Below are 18,374 nucleotides of genomic sequence, written 5' to 3'. Positions count from 1 at the left end.
TGCAAAGAGCTTCATTGGGAAAAAGATGTACTCAGTCACAAACACCCAGTTTTAACTGTGCTGTGGACCTGGTACAACATGATCAGTCATCATCATCAGCACGCTAACAGAGCACACTTATTCTTACAAACGGAAGGCAGTGCAGAAGGCATTGTCCTGTAATGTCAGAGACGGTTACCCCTAAGGAAATGTGTCAGGGTTTGACACTTCCCCCCAGTTTGAGTTTTAGTTCTGTCCCTCCTGTTTCCCCTTTGCCCTGATTGTGTCTGCACCTGTGTCTCGTCGTGTCTCGTTATCCCCTGTGTATATCTGGTCTTGTCATTCCTTTGTTGCCTGTCGGTCCGTACTGTTTGTTCCCTCCATGTGCTCCTGGTTTTCGATCCCTGTATACGTGAGTTTATCTTGATCCTGCCAAGCAGCGCTTTTGTTTTTTGCCTTTTGGAATAAACCCTTGTGTTTTTTTGAGAACTCCTGCCTCCAGCCTCCCTCTCTCTCCTTGCATCTGGGTCCTCAACTAAACCTCCCTGACAAAATGTGTGCAACCTTTTATTGCCTTGCATCAATATGGTCACACATGTTAGGAAATTGCTGCTAAAAATACTGCACCTGAAAGAACCATTTACAGTATTATCAAGAACTTCAAAGAGAGGTTCAACTGGAGTGAAGGAAAAGGCTCAGGACGTCAAAGGGTGTCCAGCAAATGCCGGGACCATTGCCGTTCAGGACTTGCACAACAATAGCAGGTGCTGGGTGTAAATGCATTTGAACAAGCAGTCAGTGTAATACTTTTTGACAATGGTCTGGCGTCAAGAGGGGCAGCAAAGAAATCAGTTCTCTCCAAGAAAAAAAATCCAACATAGATTGCACAAACCTTGTGCAAATGTATTTTCTCTGAAGCCTCTCTTCCAGGTATTTGGCGTCTCAAAGGATCAGGTTCATGTATAATCATACCCTCAAACACGGCCACAAACAAAGAATGGTATCAGAATGTCATTAACTTCACCCAGCCATCCAGGAGCAATTTGGTGATGATCTGTGCATTTTCCAGCAAGATGGACTGTGTCATGGGAGAAAGGACATAACAGAGTGGCTAAGAGATCACAACACTGACACTTGTATCCATGGACAGAAAACTCCCCAGATCTCAATCCTCTCAACAACCTGTAGTCAATTCCGAAACAGTGGGTGAACAGGCAGAAAATTACACATTATCATCAACTCGGGGCACTAATACAGCAAGAATGGATCTCCATTTCTCAGGATTTTGGGCCCAGAACTTGATAACATGGTGTAGGAATACTGAAGCAGCATCAAGCCATCCTTTTATTGTATTAGGTTTTATCATTCTTAGCTTTGTTGATATTGCTTCGTTTTATGTGGACAATTTGAACAGTGCTTTGGTCAACACTTGTTGCTTTAAATGGGCCATTGAAATAAACTTTGACTTGACGTGATATAACACCCTGACTAGATGATGCAACGCTTCTCAGGACTCTGCTAAGCGCGGTTCCAGTGTCGTTTGCTTTCCCACTGCTGCAATTGTTGTTTCTCTCTGGATTCAAGTTCTCTAAAGTAATGCTGTCAGTTTGGTTTTGGAGGATCCTTGATAATTAGTGGTTTGCAGTCATTTAACTCTTTGATATTAACAAGTCTTATTGCAAATCCATGGCATTTTATGAGCTTGAACTTATTGTTGTTGCCTTCTCGCGCTAAGGTTTGATGTGATCTAAAACTCGAATCACATGACAGTGTTTTATGACAGTTTATCAACAGCAGAAATGATCATTAAAGGCTGCTTGGAGATGTCAAAAACAAACCAGCCCATGCATCATTTAACATGATTTGCATATTAAATTATTCTGTATAGTAATGCTTTCTGCCTTTTCTCGTCCATGAAACTCTTTTGAATTTTCCACTCCGACCATGTGAGTGAACCACTGTTGATGACAAACCCATGAGGAAATACTGTAGATCCTGCTTCATATCTAAGCTATGGTGTTCCCATCTACCACTATTCTTATCGTTCTTTATCTACGGTGTTCACCCGATACATTGGTGCTTACACAAGTCACATGTCTTGGATGCGGGAAAAGCTAATAATCTTGGGTAACTTGGGTTACTGTTATTAATGTTGCCGGCCAGGTGGTGGTTGGGTGTGTGTTTATAACCTTCAAGTTCATTTGATGATCTCCTAAAGCTGGACATACACTGTGCAATATTTTAAATCGTATGAGACTGCCCCATCTCACACTGCACAACTAGATCGTGGAGTCCAAAAGTTCACAGCCCACGATTTATGGTCTCACACTGTACGACCCGATGCTCTGATCGACCCGTCTGCTCACACTATACGATCATAATCCTCCTGTCGGACTTCTGTGTACTGGAACTCGAGGCCGGTTTTGGAGCAGGGGTGGGCTGTTCCCACCCAAACGTGCGTCCTGCCCACCCGATCAAAGGTTATGGTTTATTTTTTTTATAATTTTATTTTTTCATATATATAAAAAAAAAAAATCCCAAAATATCTGTACTGTTTCTGATCGGGTGGGCACTGCGCATAATTTTTAAACACAACAATGAACGCATACCGCAAAAGTTGTGTCTCGGCGGAGGGACCAGGCATCCCAGCAAAATGAGAAACAGAGAAGAAAAGTGTTCCGAACAGCGCAGAGCGCACACTGAAGGCTGATTTATGGTTCCGCGTTACACCAACGCAGAGCCTACGGCGTAGGGTACGCGGCTACCCGCACCGTACGGTGCGGGTCGCCGCGTACCCTACGCCGTATGCGTATGGTTGGGCGGACGTGGGAAATGCAGGTTTTTTTTCTGCTATTAAAACATGACTTGTAATGTGAATTTGCAACACTTTAAACAGCAAATAATAGTTTTTGACGTGACATCAGAGATTGCGCATGCTCTCTGTGAAAGGATGAGGCCAATCGGGTCGCAGCACTGCTTCAACTGTGCGATGCCTTCACGAGGAGCGACCAGGATTTCAAACACGCTTGATTTTCTTGCGACCTCACGATTCCTGATCGGGAGTTCGTCGTGAGGTGTTAATCTCTCGTCGTTACCCCACGTATACTGTACGAGGCACGACCAACGATTGGGTAAAAATCGGGCCCAATCAAAAAAAAGTTGCACGACTGGAAAATCGGCTCAAAACGAGCCGATAATCGCACAGTGTATGCCCGGCTTAAGGCAAGCCATCTTTTTGGCCCCTTGAAAGTCTATTCCCTTCGTGATGCTGTATCCATTGGGAATGACCTTGCAGTGGTTGGTGCCATAGCCCAACAAAACAGTCTCACCTATGATTGCAAATCATTTTTCCAATAAGTCATTTAAATTTACACTTTGATTCTAACTTAATAGCAGGCAGTTCCTGAGGTTTCAGTGCATTTCTAATTCCTTTTCTTTTCAAATTTGACTTCTATTTCTTCATTCCTATGTCTATGCGTACATTTTAAAGTGAGTCACTCTGTATTGCTTCCGACTCGACCGTATATTCCCCACACAGTGATCTCTTTCTAGAAAGTACATTCCTTTTCTGGGAATATCCCTGCGGTGGCTGGTGCCAGATTATACATTTCCAATCTTCAACGTTTTTGAAAAGTCATCTAAGTGTATGATTTGCATAACAATAATACCTTCTTGGTCCAGAGGAGAGTGAGGTTGATGAAAAAGATGGATAATGCCATACTCATCTCAACCCAATGATGGTAAGCTAACCACAGTGGATCTTCAAAGGTCCTTGTTTGCTTACCTAGGAGGGCCATTAACTTCTTTTGCCAAACTTTATAAGGTGTGATGCTAGTAGTCCTGTTCTAACGTCATTGATGGATGAGACTTTTTTTAGGTACTGAAATGAGTTAAGGCAAGGTGTCTTTCCCAGCAGTGGAACCCTCTGACTCACGCTTGTGAAAGGTGTCTTGTTTTAGTTTTTTTTTAGTTTAGTTGTTTTGTCTTTGTTATAGTTACATTTAGGTGTCTGTAAAATTTTAACTGCTTTGCCATAAATGCTCCAGGCTTATAGAATAAGAATAAAAGGAGTACAAGTCTGAGAAAAAGCGTTCTGTTTTACATCATGCAGACACTTCTTTTCCATGGGGAAAGAAAAATAATTTTTAAAACCAGCACAAAGTGTCGCTACTAAACAAAAAGTAAGACTAATTTTGTGTTTTTGCAGGGAGGTAAGTTCTGTTAATAAAATACATTAAATAACCATATGTTAAGAGTTGAGCAAATATGATTAGTGCAGCATCAGTGCAACATCCTTTGAATTGGCAGAACATGACAGAACAAGTGTCTGTAGACGTGGGCGGAGGGAAGTGGCGTGGAACAGTCGTCCTGAGTGGCAGTGGCTGTGGTGATCATGATGGGCAGCAGGGCTACAACCCCAGAGTGCCAACATATTAAGTAAATTAGTTTCATGGCTACTGCCTGTGTGACATATCAAAAAGAGGGAATGAGAGACCCAAGCAACTTTCACAGAAAAAAAAGGATAAGTAGAATCACGGTAAAAGCTATTACTCTTCAGTGATATTGCTCATTAAAAGTAACACAATTTCACAGGGGCAGATAAAGATACAAGGTTATATTTTTCATCTAAGGGACAGAGGTTGAGCAAAAGAAGATGTCTCTGAATATAAAGGAAAGGTCATGAGTATGCATATTTTTTTTCTTCATGAAAATGCAAAAGGTTGAATATCTGATTTCAATTAAATTTGACATTTGACTCAGTCTTCTGCACAAACTTTCCCTGGTATACCTCAAAAAATGAAAAAGCAAAAAATGCTGCTGACTCTTGGTCTGATTTGAATGTCTTTGATCATGAAATAGCCTGTAAATGATTTCTTCCACTTCCAGTAGCAGTGGGAATAAATGCTTTGAGCTCCCGATTGATAACCTTGTATAACTTCATTCATTACCTCCCTCAGTATTTATAATCTTTGGTTTCATTTGTTCAGCCCCAGATTCTTATCTTTACTAGTTTACCAGTTTTCTTGACTGTTTACTCCACCTAAACTGTCTTATTATGTCTACATTTGGTTTATGTTGGATTTTATGTTCCAAGTGCCTATTTCTCTCTGCTTAGGTTTAGTCTAACATAAGCAACTTTACATATTTCACGTATGGGCTACCAGCAGACAGCAGTCATCAATGCCACATGACCGCCCACATCAGGTTTCCCAGAATCTTGTCGCTAAGAGAATGTTTTGAGTGACCAACATGACGAGAAGTCATACTGAACTTCAGAAATGTAAAATCATTACTGGAGCTGCCAGGGATTCCCTCCTTCCCCCACGCATTTGCTTTTGTTTATTCATGAAAAATAGTTTTATACCTCACCCTCCTGTCCATTGCCTGTCAACCTTGCATCCGGGTCCAACAACATTCCTGACTGGAATTTACATAACTGAGAGGCGGTCTGAGCAGCCCAGATGGAGCAGTGCGCTGAATTTTAAATGCTCTCTGATGTTGTGTAGGCTAAAGTGTTTGCACCAGAAGTTGAAAAATTCATATCTTTATGAAAATAACAGAGAACTTCTTTCATGTAGGCTTAATAAACTGCAATATACATTTTAATGATATTAAAAGAAAGTAGATCCAATCCAACAGTTACTGTATGTGGTCTCAATCTGACAATTTCACTTTAAGAATGAAAAGATATTTTTTATATTCCCTAATAAGTTTAAGTTCAACCTGTTGTGTGCTGGCCTCAATAAAAGTGGGGTTGAAAGTGCACCCACCATCTGTCGAGTGTCACATTTTCTTGGCTTCTAATTTGTTGCTTGAACCTTAGAGGTGCTAATGCTGCCACGAGAGGGTGGTGTGTGGTGTGTGCATGTACATGTGTGCATGTACATGCATAGGTTTGGGGAGGATTTCACTGGGGATTTAAATGGCTTTTCACAGATAGACAATATGCAAAGGTGAATGAGTTCACCAATGTTCAGCTGAGGTTTTAGAATACCAATAATAATGCCAATATAAAAATATAAATGCTTTAAAAAACAAGCCAACAAAATACAATCCTGACTGAAGAAAGCTGGGATTGTGTGGGTTTTTTTCACATGCAAAAAAAAAAGATATTTCATATTTTGTCACATGAACGTGTTCTTGATACATATCTTTTCCTGTATTTCAGGCTTGCAGCACATTCCAAAGGATTATCCAAAGGGTAAGGGATTGCATTGGGAAGCATTTGTCAAGCATGACAAATGCTCCATTTGTTACATAAACAAATGTCCCTTAAAACCTTTGTATGTAAAGAAGCTTTACTTAACTTTGACCAGGAGTGAGATTGACATCACTGGGCTCGGAGGTCCGTGGATGCTCCGTCAAACAGTCGAAATTAATATTATATTCAGATGAATCCGTGCATTCTAATCTTTCTTGGAAACAACTGACAGCGTGTGCTCTGAACCAAGGATAAAAAGGATCATCCAGGCTGTTATCAGGAACAAATTCCAAAGCCAGGATCTTTGATGGAGTGGGGTTAAATGAACGCCCTTGGCAAAAGCAATTTACACTTCTGAGATGGACGCGGTATTACAGAAAATATATATTGAGATTTAAGGGCCGCATAAGCTGCCTGCAAGTGGACATCTTTTCCAATAATGCCTTTTTTTTTTTTTTTTTCAATATAAAGAACACATTGCGAAGAGAGCGCCGGTGCTGGACTGTCCCACCTGCTGTCCTGACCTGCTCCCAGTTGAGAATGTGAAGATATTTGACATGAAAAATGTGACAGCCCGTATTGATGCACACCCTGTGATGTATTACAAGGAGAGCAGGACAAATAACACCAGAACACTTCAGTACTTGGTCTCTATTCTGAAAACAGTTTTTTCAGTATTGTGAAAAATATGGATAATATTACAAACTGGCAAAACCATTGCATCTTTTTTTTCCTTTTTAATATTTTACCTTTTACCTTGCATGAGTGCAAGACTAAATTAGTATCAAATTCATGTCCTTGAAATGGCCGTATCTGATCTATATGGTTTTCATCCGTTAATGTAGGAGGCTGCCGAACAGTAAAAGCTCCATCACTTGTATCTAGCTGCGGCGTCAATAGCTGCACATTTTAGCACATCTCTCAGGCAGAGAGCCAAAATGAGCACCGACTTTCTGGGTCATAGAGGCAAGAACACAAAAAGAGCAAGCAAAAAGCAAAAAGGTGTTGAATGGATATCCACCCCTGAACCAATTCTGAAAATTACTCTTGGAGGGGAAAGAAAAGAGAGTCGAAGGATCTTTTTAGGTCAGGGTGTATATTTCAACGTCCGGATCACACTTGAAGCCTGTTACAAGTGTTTGATTTAATAATGCAAAAATGTCTTTATTACATATTTTTTTTAAAGTCTATAACACCTCTTTCTTACTAAATTTAGAACAAAACATCATCCCTAAAATGGATTTAACACAGTAGACGAAATGTGCCAGTGAGAAAGTGCTGCAGCAGTTTGTGTTTCAGCAGTGAAGGGCTACTCATTCTTCCCTAAACAACCATCCTGGAGGACGGATCCTGTGGTTTTGTTTCATAAGGGTCAAATTATTGTTCTGCATTAAGTAAACACAACATTGAAGGAGACTGTTGGAACTACTAAAACCATAAAAATATATATGTTGAGAACCATCATCTCTGAGGAAGAAGTGCAGTAAGCAAACAGTCGTGAATAATCATAACTGGAGATCTGAGATTTGAATATTTTGTAAAAGTTGATTGGAAAAAAAATAAACACTAGAACTGAATTATTTTCCATAATCAAAGTGAGACATTCACATCCACAGTTCAATGATAACTGAAGATATTGGGATTGAACTACCTCAAAAAACCCTTATTAGTGAGAGTAAACAGAGGGGAAACAATTTTCAATTTTTTCAGGAGCGTAAAGGCCGGGCTCTGGGAGTAATGGAAAATGATCATATGGTCTGACGAATCCAGATTTAATCTGTTCCAAAATGATGCTGGCACAAGGGTGTGAGGAGCAGTGACTGAACTGATGCCGCTATCATGTCTAATGGCTTCACTTCAAGCGTGTGGAGGCAGTTTTATGTTGCTTCACATGGTCAGGTCCAGTTTCAGCAATGTACCATATGAAATGAGATCAGCAGACTGCTTGAATATATATGTCAATTTCATAAATAATAATAAAAAGTATAATAATATATTAAACCTATTTATTAACAAAACAGAGAGCCAGCCCCTCCCTGTCCTCCAGAGCTCCACAGGGACGCACGGCCCATCATAAAGGTTGTGCTGCAACCGAGCACTAACTTTCCAACTTCCATCTGAAAGAGGAACTAACTAAAACTGCAGTTCATCAACTGACCACTGGGGGCTCTCTCCTGGAGCGAGTCACTCCACGTTAAAACGTCCAGCTTTCCGGTAGAAATTAACATATTTACAGCCTGATGTGTAATAAGGAGAATGGATTAATGCCGAGTCATCATCACTTCGTCATCAGCCACCGCTAAGCAGCTAGCAGCTTGTGCTAACTATGGATGTATTATAGAACTGGATGGGGCACTGAAAATGGCCGCCCATTCATTTCAATGCAATTTGCTCAGCCAGCGCATACGCTCAAAAAGTTCCTGACTTCCGGGTTTACTTCCGCGTATACGGGCCCATAGAGCATGCGCAGTTGAGTCACCTCCCATGATGCTCTGGGGCCTCCCATCATGCCCCGGGGCAATGACGCGAATACTAATATAATATGTATTAATATAATATATTAATTAATGTATATTATTATATGTATAGTATTACATATATTATTAATGTATTCATATAATATTATTACATAATATATATTAATAGAATACATCCGTGGAATGCACGGACACGGCTGTGACGTCAGCCGTGACGTCACGCCCAGAAAGAGACTTTTCTTTGACTTTTCTGGCCGTTATAAAACATTTTTGACGGATATAAAGTCCATGACTTAAAAATATAGAAAACAAAGATTAGTAATTGCCGGTGATTACAGCTGGAGGTGTCCTGTGAACAGTTTTAGAGGCTTCTCTTTTACTATTGCGGTCTATGGGAAAAAAGCTTTCTGGGCCCCATGGGATTTTTTGTTGCAGTACCGCGGCTGGCCACTGGAAAAAATCGGCGTGCCTTCTGAGCGCGAGATTCGGGGGCTGTTGCTAACCCTGAATCAGCTAAAGGCAGGGATCAAAGGGCATTTGAAATAGGATTCTGCACTGCAACAGTTCACCGGCAACTCTGCAGCTCCTCCAGGATGGATCAGCTGAAGGAACTGGGGAGCCATGGCGAATTTTGATTTAAATAAGGTGGGCGCACTCCCACCAACTTTCGAGACAACCGTTATCTCCATTTGCAACATGGCACAGTGCAGTAGAAATAAGGCACTACTGTTGAGAAAACCCAAGGATGACATCAGGGAGCGTCTGTCCAGTTTTAGTGCATACGTGTACTCTCACTGACCTTTAATTCTTCACCAACTCCACAAAGGTAGTCCACTCACAACACTAAAGAACAGAATATGGAACACTGAACGCTTTGTGGCTCAGCAGACATAATTCTGTTGACGTTGCAAAGATGTTGCAAAATGTATTAGTACATTTTGTTAGAGGAAAGAAGAGGATCGACGTGGGTGCAGCTGTAAACTTTTGTAAAAGGGGATAAATCAGGCTCATACAATAAAAAGGTAGTTAATTTATGTTTGGACTTTATGTTCGATGAAAAGTTAAATCTTGATCTTCAACGTAGAAAGTCTGGCCTTGTCACTTCCAGTAATAAGCAAATGGTACTTGTACACCGGAAAAGCACTAATATGCACACTACATATCAAATTAACTCGTGTACCTGGTATACTGTGTTTGCATGCACTCATGGCAGGTTGGCTTTATAAAAGCCCAGCAGAGAAGCGCTGTCTGCTTCTTTTGCTCTCTGAAAGGACCAGTGAAGTGAAGTGAAGAACGTTCTGAAATTACATGGATTAGTCCTGAAAATAACTATGAAATACTGACTCTCTTCATTTAGCTTACAAATGAAAAAAACCTTCTTCCTCCTCCGGCTACAAACGTGAATAAATGTGTCTGGCATCTGTGCCTTGTTTCCAAAAACGAATCATTTATTGAATACACCATCATAGTGTTTGGATGATAGTTCATTATCTTGTTTTGCATCTGAACATTTTAGGATTGGGTTGTAATACAGTGGTAGATAACTGTGTAGAGTGTCATGTTTGACTAAAGGAAGAAAATCAGCTAGTCAAATCTAGCTGTATGCAGCAGTGAGGGGTATTAGCACTCAAGCAGGACACAGTTGCCACAGCAATCATGCTGAAAAATGTGGACAAGAGCAGAATGTTTTGACCTCCGGCATTGACCCACAATGCTCAAGTGATGCTTATTCAAGGCAAGGCAAGGCAAGTTTATTTATACAGCGCATTTGGGCAACAAGGACCATTGTAGCAATCGTTGGTAAATCTATAGACCAAGTTTGGTATCAGAGATTGGAATTTACTTCCTGTTTGGTGGATTTGGAGCTGACTTCAACTCAGTGTCATGGGAAGCTATTCAAAAGAAGTTTTGGTGAAATCTGGAAAAATGGACCATGTATCCATCGACACAAGGAGCTGGACCAAACTGTGAACTGAGATGCAACTTTGATTTCCATGGGAAAATAAGAGTGGAAGTAGAAGAAAATGGTCAACTAAATACTCCCAACTCGTGAAAGGTCTGGGGCCTCATTTATAAAAGAGTGCGCAGGATTCATACTAAAAGTGTGCGTAAAGCAAAAAGCCGAAAATGTCGGGCGCAAAAAAAAATCTGGATTTATAAAACCACGTGCATGCACACTTGCACGCAATGTTCGCTTTATAAATCACAGTCCAGCTGGAAGGTTGTGCAGCTGAATTCGCCTCATATCCCGCCCTCTACTCCACTCCACTCCACTCCATACCATAAATGGGCAATGCAAAGTAGTATTTGCACATGAATGAGCCTGCTGAGCATGCGCAGCAGCTTCCTGCAGCCTGTTTGGGCGTCAGGATGGATGAGACGTGTCGAGCCACCGTGCCACTAAATTTCACGGAGACTGAGATCGAGATGTTGTTGATGAGGTGGAGGACAGGAAAACCACATTATTTGGTGGTCACAGTAAAAGTATAAATAGTATATAAATAGTATAAAATAAAGAGAGTGAGTGGCACGCCGTTGCTGCGCTAAACGACGTGAGTGCCACGGCGCAATATGTCCCCCCCACTTTTTTGCAGTTTAAAAACTAACGGTAGGCTCAGCCTGTAATTGCAAATCATAAAGAAACTCTGTGCGAAGGCAGCCCCGCTCCCCCTCCTCCCTCCCGTCTCCCCTCAGTGCTGCTCAAGGCTGATTTATGGTTCTGCGTTAAATCAACGCAGAGCCTACGCCGTAGGTTACGCGGCCCGCGCACCGTACAGTGTGTGTCGCCGCGTAACCTACGGCGTAACCCTACGGCGTAACCCTACGGCGTAGGCTCTGCGTTGTTTTAACGCGGAACCATTATTCTCTGTCCATTTTAAATGAGCTTTGACCCGGAGGAGTTAGGGGTGTTTTTGGATCATATTCAACTTCTCTTTATTGTGGAGCTTTAACTTGCATTTGTTGATGGCACAGTGAACTGTGTTCTCAGACAATGATTTCTGTTCCATTGGTTAGCATCACAAAACCACATCTGTTTTTAAAGCAGTCTTTCCTCATGGTCCAAAGACGTCACCTCAGGCATCCAGCACTGGTTTTTCCTCTTGTCCCATTGCAGCTTTACACCAAGGAACATTTTTCTGAACTTGTCTCACAGTCTGTAGATGCAGATTGGTGAACTTCTGCCCATTTCTCCCTCCGAGACCTACCTGTCAAGGATGCTCATTTTTAAAGGAGCTTGAGGCCGGATTGTGGCAGGATTTATGAAAAAGATCCGTATACATTTTAAGTTTTCTAGTAATAATGTCAGATGAAGCGTTCCAAACCCAAAAGAATGAGCCCTCTAGTGTATCTCTCCGTTGCCTTGAACAGGCTGTGTGCTGCAAAATGTGCTGCAATTCGGTCCCAAATTTCCCGCGCTGGGCTGCGGATGTGACGTCACATGACGCTGCATGCACGTTCTCCCCGTTCTCCCGTGCCGGCTTCACTGTTGGCTGCAGTACTCCCGACAGCCGTCGTGGTGAAGGGTGGCGCTAGAGAGTCTCATTTCTTAAAAGGAGCCTCATGCTCCTAAATCCAGTCATGTCCCTGACCTGCTGCCTACAGTATATAGCTAGTTAGTTGCACTGTGTTCCTCCAGGTGTTTCTTTTTATTACCAACATTTTTTCCAGCCTTTTGTTGCCCATGTCTCAAATGCTTTGAGATGTTCTGGCATCAGATTTAAAATTAGCTGTTTCTTTTCCCTTTGTTTAACATTGTCTGTGTTTAACGTGGGTAAAATAAAGGGTTGTACTATCTTAAATCCCTGCATTCTTTTGTTGGGGGGATAATTATAACAGCTCAACATGTTTGGAACCGGTGTTGGATATTAAAACATTGCTAAAGTATGTCCTCACATTGTATTTACAGTTTACGTGTGATTTCGATTGAAAAGGAGTTTGTGAATGATAAATAATGTGATGCTCGATCTGACTATGTTTCATTCATTGAACTCAATTCTTGCGGAAAAATTTGATGGATTACTGAAAATATCTACACATTGTCATTTAATCCAAAATATTTGTGAATGCCGTATAACCCACAATCAGTTCTAAAAGTGCCTTGAACCCAACTTAAACGAAGGAATCTGGTGTAAATAGGCATTATCGCTCTAGATTAAAACACGCTTCAAGCTTTGGCCCATTAGTGGCACTAGTGCGCTCACATCAGATATAAAAAAAAAGGGCAAAGCAGACGAGTGTATTCAATTAATATACCAGATTTCCTCTTCTTGGCACTCAAATCTACTGTAGATACAGTTGTTAGTTACTGCACGGTTAGTGTAGGTGGAGATTTACCTCTCTGCTGGTCACTGAAGTAACTGAAGTACGTGGGGCAGGTTATTGTCACCTCCTCTCCGACTCTGGCTGACGGCCAACAGGCGATGATGTCCCACATACCTTGGCAACCTGCTAGAAAAGAGCAATAATGCTAACAAGGCATCACACAAACACACGCACAGGTGACGGTGATAAAATGAAGTCATGTCTTTCAGGTGACAACCACAATCCCTGTCTGCAGGGACGGTGCAGCGCTGTCCTGCGTCAGCTTGTTGTTTAGGTTCACAGACGGGTTACAGTGAACTTTCAAACTTCTGGTGTTATCTTTTTACTCTTTTTTTTTTTTTAAACTTCACTGAGTTCAATGTTATATGAAAAGTATATATTTGTCGTGTCTTCAATCAAAAGATGATGACATAGAGTAGTTTATCTGTCTTTGTGCTTAGGAATTATTTTTCAATGAAAAGCTTTTACTCCTTTTTTGACAGTTTCATCTGAACAGTTTAGTCATTGTTGTTTTTGCTGGAACATTTAGCCTTGTTTGTTGTCAATTTCGCTCCCTTTGGAATTGCCTAAAAAATGAGTAGTTATCTTTTTTCTCTCAAGTGACAGTTTTTTTCTGAAGTAAAGAAAAGTACAGCCTAAACGTAAGTTTTTATGAATTATTGCTAGTCAGGATGACTTTGTCATGTTCAGTGAACAATCATGCAGCAATTTTTCCCTGAAATTTCTTGGTAATCTATTTTTTTTTCTTCTTTTCGAAATGAAAGTCGCAACCTTGTGTCTGTCAGCACCACCGTAGGCCGACCCATTACACCACTGTGAAGCTCAGGAAAGTGTGAAATAAGAAAAACAAAAGGAGGGGAACTGTCTCTCCAAGAAGCGGACTTCTGAAGGTCAGAAACACAGGAAATCGGGCGGTCTTGTGCAACAGCACAGACGGATTCCTCAGGACATTTTTGAGGCTGTGCAAAAATCTCTTGGGCTGTTTTTGTGACAGAAGCTGAAAAACCCCTAAGACGATATGTTGCAAAAGCTTGCATTATGTCCTGAATGTAGGGTTTCTTACAAATGCACATTCTGCTAATTCGTTTATAGGGAAGTGACCTCAGAGAGTAACTTCCACTATCTTCCTGTTGAGGAAGTAGATAGGACAGTAGAAAAATGAGGGTAATTGTAGAGATAAGAAAAGCTCTTTCCACACAAGACATTCATGTATATTGATTTAAGGTAATGTGCAATATGTTCAGAATGTGCATGGATTTATGACTAAAGTGAGATTCAGAGAAGAGAGAAGTGATTGAGTTCAACACAGACAAGTGTTATTTATGTATCATGGGATGTGCAAGTGTACCCGAGGAAAAACTGATCATTTAAATTTCAGTATCATTTGCTGCACATATTGATGGTGCATTCTTTCTTTTTTGAAACCAACTTTTACTTGGTTTTGCAATCTTTAGAAGATGAAACACATGTCATGCTGAAATATTATTATCTTAATGATTTGGGAGACATACTGTGCCCTATTTTTTACAACAGTTTGTGCAATTTTCAGGGCTATTAATAAAACGTCCGTGGCATGATTTGCTAAAAATTGTAAAGGGAGACGTTGCATCCTTTTAAACTACTGTCTTTACAGGTCTTCTTTCAGCGGATTGTTACAGGGTGGGGAGAGTCACTTCAGTCACACCTTATTACCCCGTAATCCAAAGGAAACACTGCGATTCATGGCGAGAAGAAGGCACAGGAAGGCACAGACAGCCGCAATCATGTTTTGTTACTTTCCTGTGGACTTTCCTGAAGTCTGAAGTGGTCCTGCCCAAATGTCTGTCACCTTTGTGATATAATAGGTTACACTCCTGTTTACATAATCTGGTTGCACTTGGAGTCATCGTCAGTGATGTTTAGCGGGTGAGGTCTTTGATCAGATACCGTTGCGGGCTTTATTAAAGCTCCTGTTTGTGTCCAGGTCTTCCTGCACCACCCACAGGTCTGTACTGCAATATTCATCATGCTGTAGGTGGAGGCTCTAACCTGTGAAGCCACAACAGTCTCGCAATAAATCCCCCTGCACAACTGTTTGGTTTCTATTCAACCAGTTTCAACCAGTCAATGTTCAGTTTATGCCCAAATATTCAACAGTATGATCATTTTACACATTGCGATGTACAGAACATATTTGAAGCTAGGATACGGTATTTCTTTCATGGCGTCATGTTTGTTGGTATTTAAAACAAAATATATGTGTGTTTGGCAGCTTGGGGAGCCAGGGCTGTGTATGAAGACCGGGGTTTGTTTACAGTGTACTCGTGGGATGAACAGGTGTAGTGAATGGTGAGGATGTTCACTGAATGTAAAATTTAAAAAAAAAAAGTGCACTGGGTTTGAAATAACATCATCCTCAACCTTTAAAATGTGTCTCTGTGGTTTAGTCAACCCTCACTAATTGAAATGGAATGGTCAAACACGTTAAATGGACTGCGCTACATAATCTAATAACTCAAGAGCAGAAATGCACACATTTTAATAAAAAAACACTGCTATATTATTCTGTTGCACTCTTTTCTTTGACCTTGAAGAAGTGGAGATATGTTGCAGGACTGGTGCATTGAGCCGTATTGGTTTTACCTCATTGTGTAGTTGGAAACTATCAGTAGATTAAATGTTAAAAGAAATTTAGGGAAACATTTACCATAAATTTTTGATTCTGCATCTTAAATTAGTTTTTTCAAAGTTAAACTCAGAACCTTTTGTATGCATCAGGTACAGTACATTCACCATCACTAAATTGTGACTTTGAAAAAAAAAAAAAGCATTTGCTCTGTTTCTACTTGCAGTGACATTGTTTCATCTACAGTCACACATTGAATGATCTTGCATTGAATGCTTCACATTTCTAAATTGTCCCTTGAACAGCTTATACAGCCAGAAAGGTGAAAATATGTTTTAAAGAATGACCTGAAGTGACGTTCCCAGAGGTGCTGTTCTCACAGCGCTCCTTCTCCAGCTCAATCTCGTTCACCACGTCACACATCTGCACCGATAACACCTGCAGAAGAGAAAGAAAGCACATCTAAGAGTCAGAAAATGAATATGTTTCCTTTACAAGAACTACTGCTTGTGGGGAAATAACAGAACTTACACGTCAGAATAAATTACCAACATATTTATAACATTCTTGCAATTGCATTTTTTCATGCTGTGTTTCTCTTGAAATGAAGAGCTGGTGGAGTAAAATAATAAATATAGTAAATACTTAGAAATGTTCTCTATGTCTGAAATGTATACAAAGCTCCCTTTTGAAAGAGAAATAGATGTTATCTTCCAAAAGGATCGGGAAGTTGAGAGGGGAAGCACTGAGTAATCGGCCGCGATTGGTCATCTGTGTCAACAGAAGCTGAAAAATGTGGGCTGACAGCCTGGCGGAGAGCCCATGGGCCAATGAAAACGTGAAAGACGAACAGCAAAAGCTTGAGAAGGTCAGGGGAGATGAGCAGAAACAGGGAATGAGAAGTCAGCATTAGACAGAGGGTATGATCTCCCCAGGAGGAGCTACGCCCTTCTATCCAAGCTGCTTCACTTACTGTACTCCGAGTGGTAAAGGTCACGATGAGAGGAGAGCTGGAGTCCAAATCGCATGATGTATTCACAATTGTGCAGCTCATGTTCTCTAATTGGTCCTCATAGATGTCTTTAAAGTCTTTTGTATGTGCCCCCATCACTGTGGAGCTGTCATGCTCACCCCCCGAGGGAAACTAAGACCCGAAGAAAGAAAATATCTATTGAACATGTAGTAGCTTAAAGCAGAATAAAGTCAGGGATTTTGATTAAACCTTATACACTGTATAATTTACACAAGCACACATGCAGCATAAAATCTGGTACTTAGAAGCTGCGGAACTTCTTCAGAGATTCAGCATTGTAACAAAGTCATCAGACATAATGCGTACAGATTAAAGTTATTATGTGATTTTTCAAAATACTTTAACTTAATGATTATCCGTGAAAGCAAGAGTAGCACTTGAGCTTCTTAAAACTGAGCAATGGGGAACGATGAGCTAAATGAAAAGACGGTTTCTCAATGACCTGCATGAAGCAAAATGCTTGCTGTCACTTCTTTCCCTTCTGGCCATACTGTTAAGATACAGTCACATAAATCACAGTGAACACAATTCATGACCATTTGCGTATCATGAATCTGAGCTTAACTTGAGTCCTTTGAGCCAAAATATTTGAGAGTTTTGAACAAGATATTTTGGTACGCTAAGTAAGAATAATCTTGAGATCCTTAGGCTGCTGCGGGAATTTAAAAAGAAGAGAATATTGGCTCACATTATTTAATACCCATGTTTTCAATATTCCCTGAGGGGAAGTCTGAGTAATGCAATGGTAATTTCTTTCGTTCCACTTCACTGACTTGGAGCTGAACACAATCATGGTTTTCTGTCTAGCTGAGCAAAACTTGCTCTCTAAGTGAGTTGATGAACCACCAGATCAAAGCTTAAAATTGTGTTTGTGTGGGCCACTAAAAGAGTACAATATTAAATCCCAAATGAAGTTCAGGGCATGACTCTGTTGAAATCAGTGGCATAACCTGTGATACTGAGAGCACACAACCGCTGAGGCGCTAAATGTGGAATTTGAATGCATTTAAAGTTTTTTGTGTAGATTTTTACGAGATTGAATTCAGTAAATTAGGGAGATATTTTTCAAAACACCATTATGTGATCTAAGAAGCTAACTTACTGCATTGGCATAATGCAACATGACAAGGAGATTTAGTCATACACTGTTTCATAATGCCCTTTTTTTTTTAAAAAAAAAAGAGACTTTTCCAGACTGACTCTAGCAAGATCTCAGGCGCTCATTTGAAGCTAAATTAACTTTGACATGTTTACCTCCAAAGGCGCATAAGACTTGTGACTGGAACAGCTGTGGTTTTTTGAGTTATAATGTGTTAAATTGTGACTGTGACCACTGATTTCTGCTAAAATCACTGGGGCATTTGCATTAGCTTAGTCACAAGCTTAAGGTTCAACTCTAGGCACTTTGTGGCGCCATGTTGCAAATGGACATAACATGCAGGCCTGGAAGACGGCTGGAAATTGCCCCATTTATTTCAGTCGCAGTTAACTATTTCAACTTGGCTGGCTTGGCTTATGCTAACTTGTGATGTTAATTGATATTACTTTCCATTCATTCTGATAAAATCTGTCTTAAATGACCACTACATGTAGGGCCTAGGCGACACTCGGGCAGCACAAGATACATGCTGGACAGCTAAGCTTCGTCCTTGGACCATTCCAGATTAACCCACAGCCAGTAACAGGGGTTTGTTACAAACAATAGCATAAAATTATCTCTAAAATATGAATGACTACACTCTGTTTAGTCTTGGT

The 18,374-nt window shown here is 40.7% G+C and overlaps 1 protein-coding gene across 2 annotated transcripts in view; it reads right to left on the bottom strand.

Annotated features, from left to right (window-relative positions):
- vipr1b (vasoactive intestinal peptide receptor 1b) overlaps nucleotides 1-18,374 on the bottom strand; it is an 80,163-nt gene that overhangs the window by 47,237 nt on the left and 14,552 nt on the right. Inside the window, exons 1-3 of one of the 2 annotated variants that reach the window (XM_061713415.1) lie at nucleotides 16,560-16,685; nucleotides 15,934-16,024; nucleotides 12,994-13,104 (exon numbers count right to left, since the gene is read on the bottom strand). In XM_061713415.1, the coding sequence (XP_061569399.1) occupies nucleotides 12,994-13,104; nucleotides 15,934-16,024; nucleotides 16,560-16,640 (283 nt within the window). In that variant the 5' untranslated portion in view covers nucleotides 16,641-16,685. Of the gene's footprint in view, nucleotides 1-12,993; nucleotides 13,105-15,933; nucleotides 16,025-16,559; nucleotides 16,686-18,374 lie in introns of those variants that run through there. The other variant, XM_061713416.1, reaches the window with a different exon arrangement.

The sequence above is a fragment of the Cololabis saira genome, chromosome 22 (assembly GCF_033807715.1).
Source record: "Cololabis saira isolate AMF1-May2022 chromosome 22, fColSai1.1, whole genome shotgun sequence".
Classification (NCBI taxonomy): Eukaryota; Metazoa; Chordata; class Actinopteri; order Beloniformes; family Belonidae; genus Cololabis; species Cololabis saira.
The sequence above is the reverse complement of the archived record's forward strand: the minus strand, read 5'-3'. Positions and strand labels throughout refer to the sequence as shown.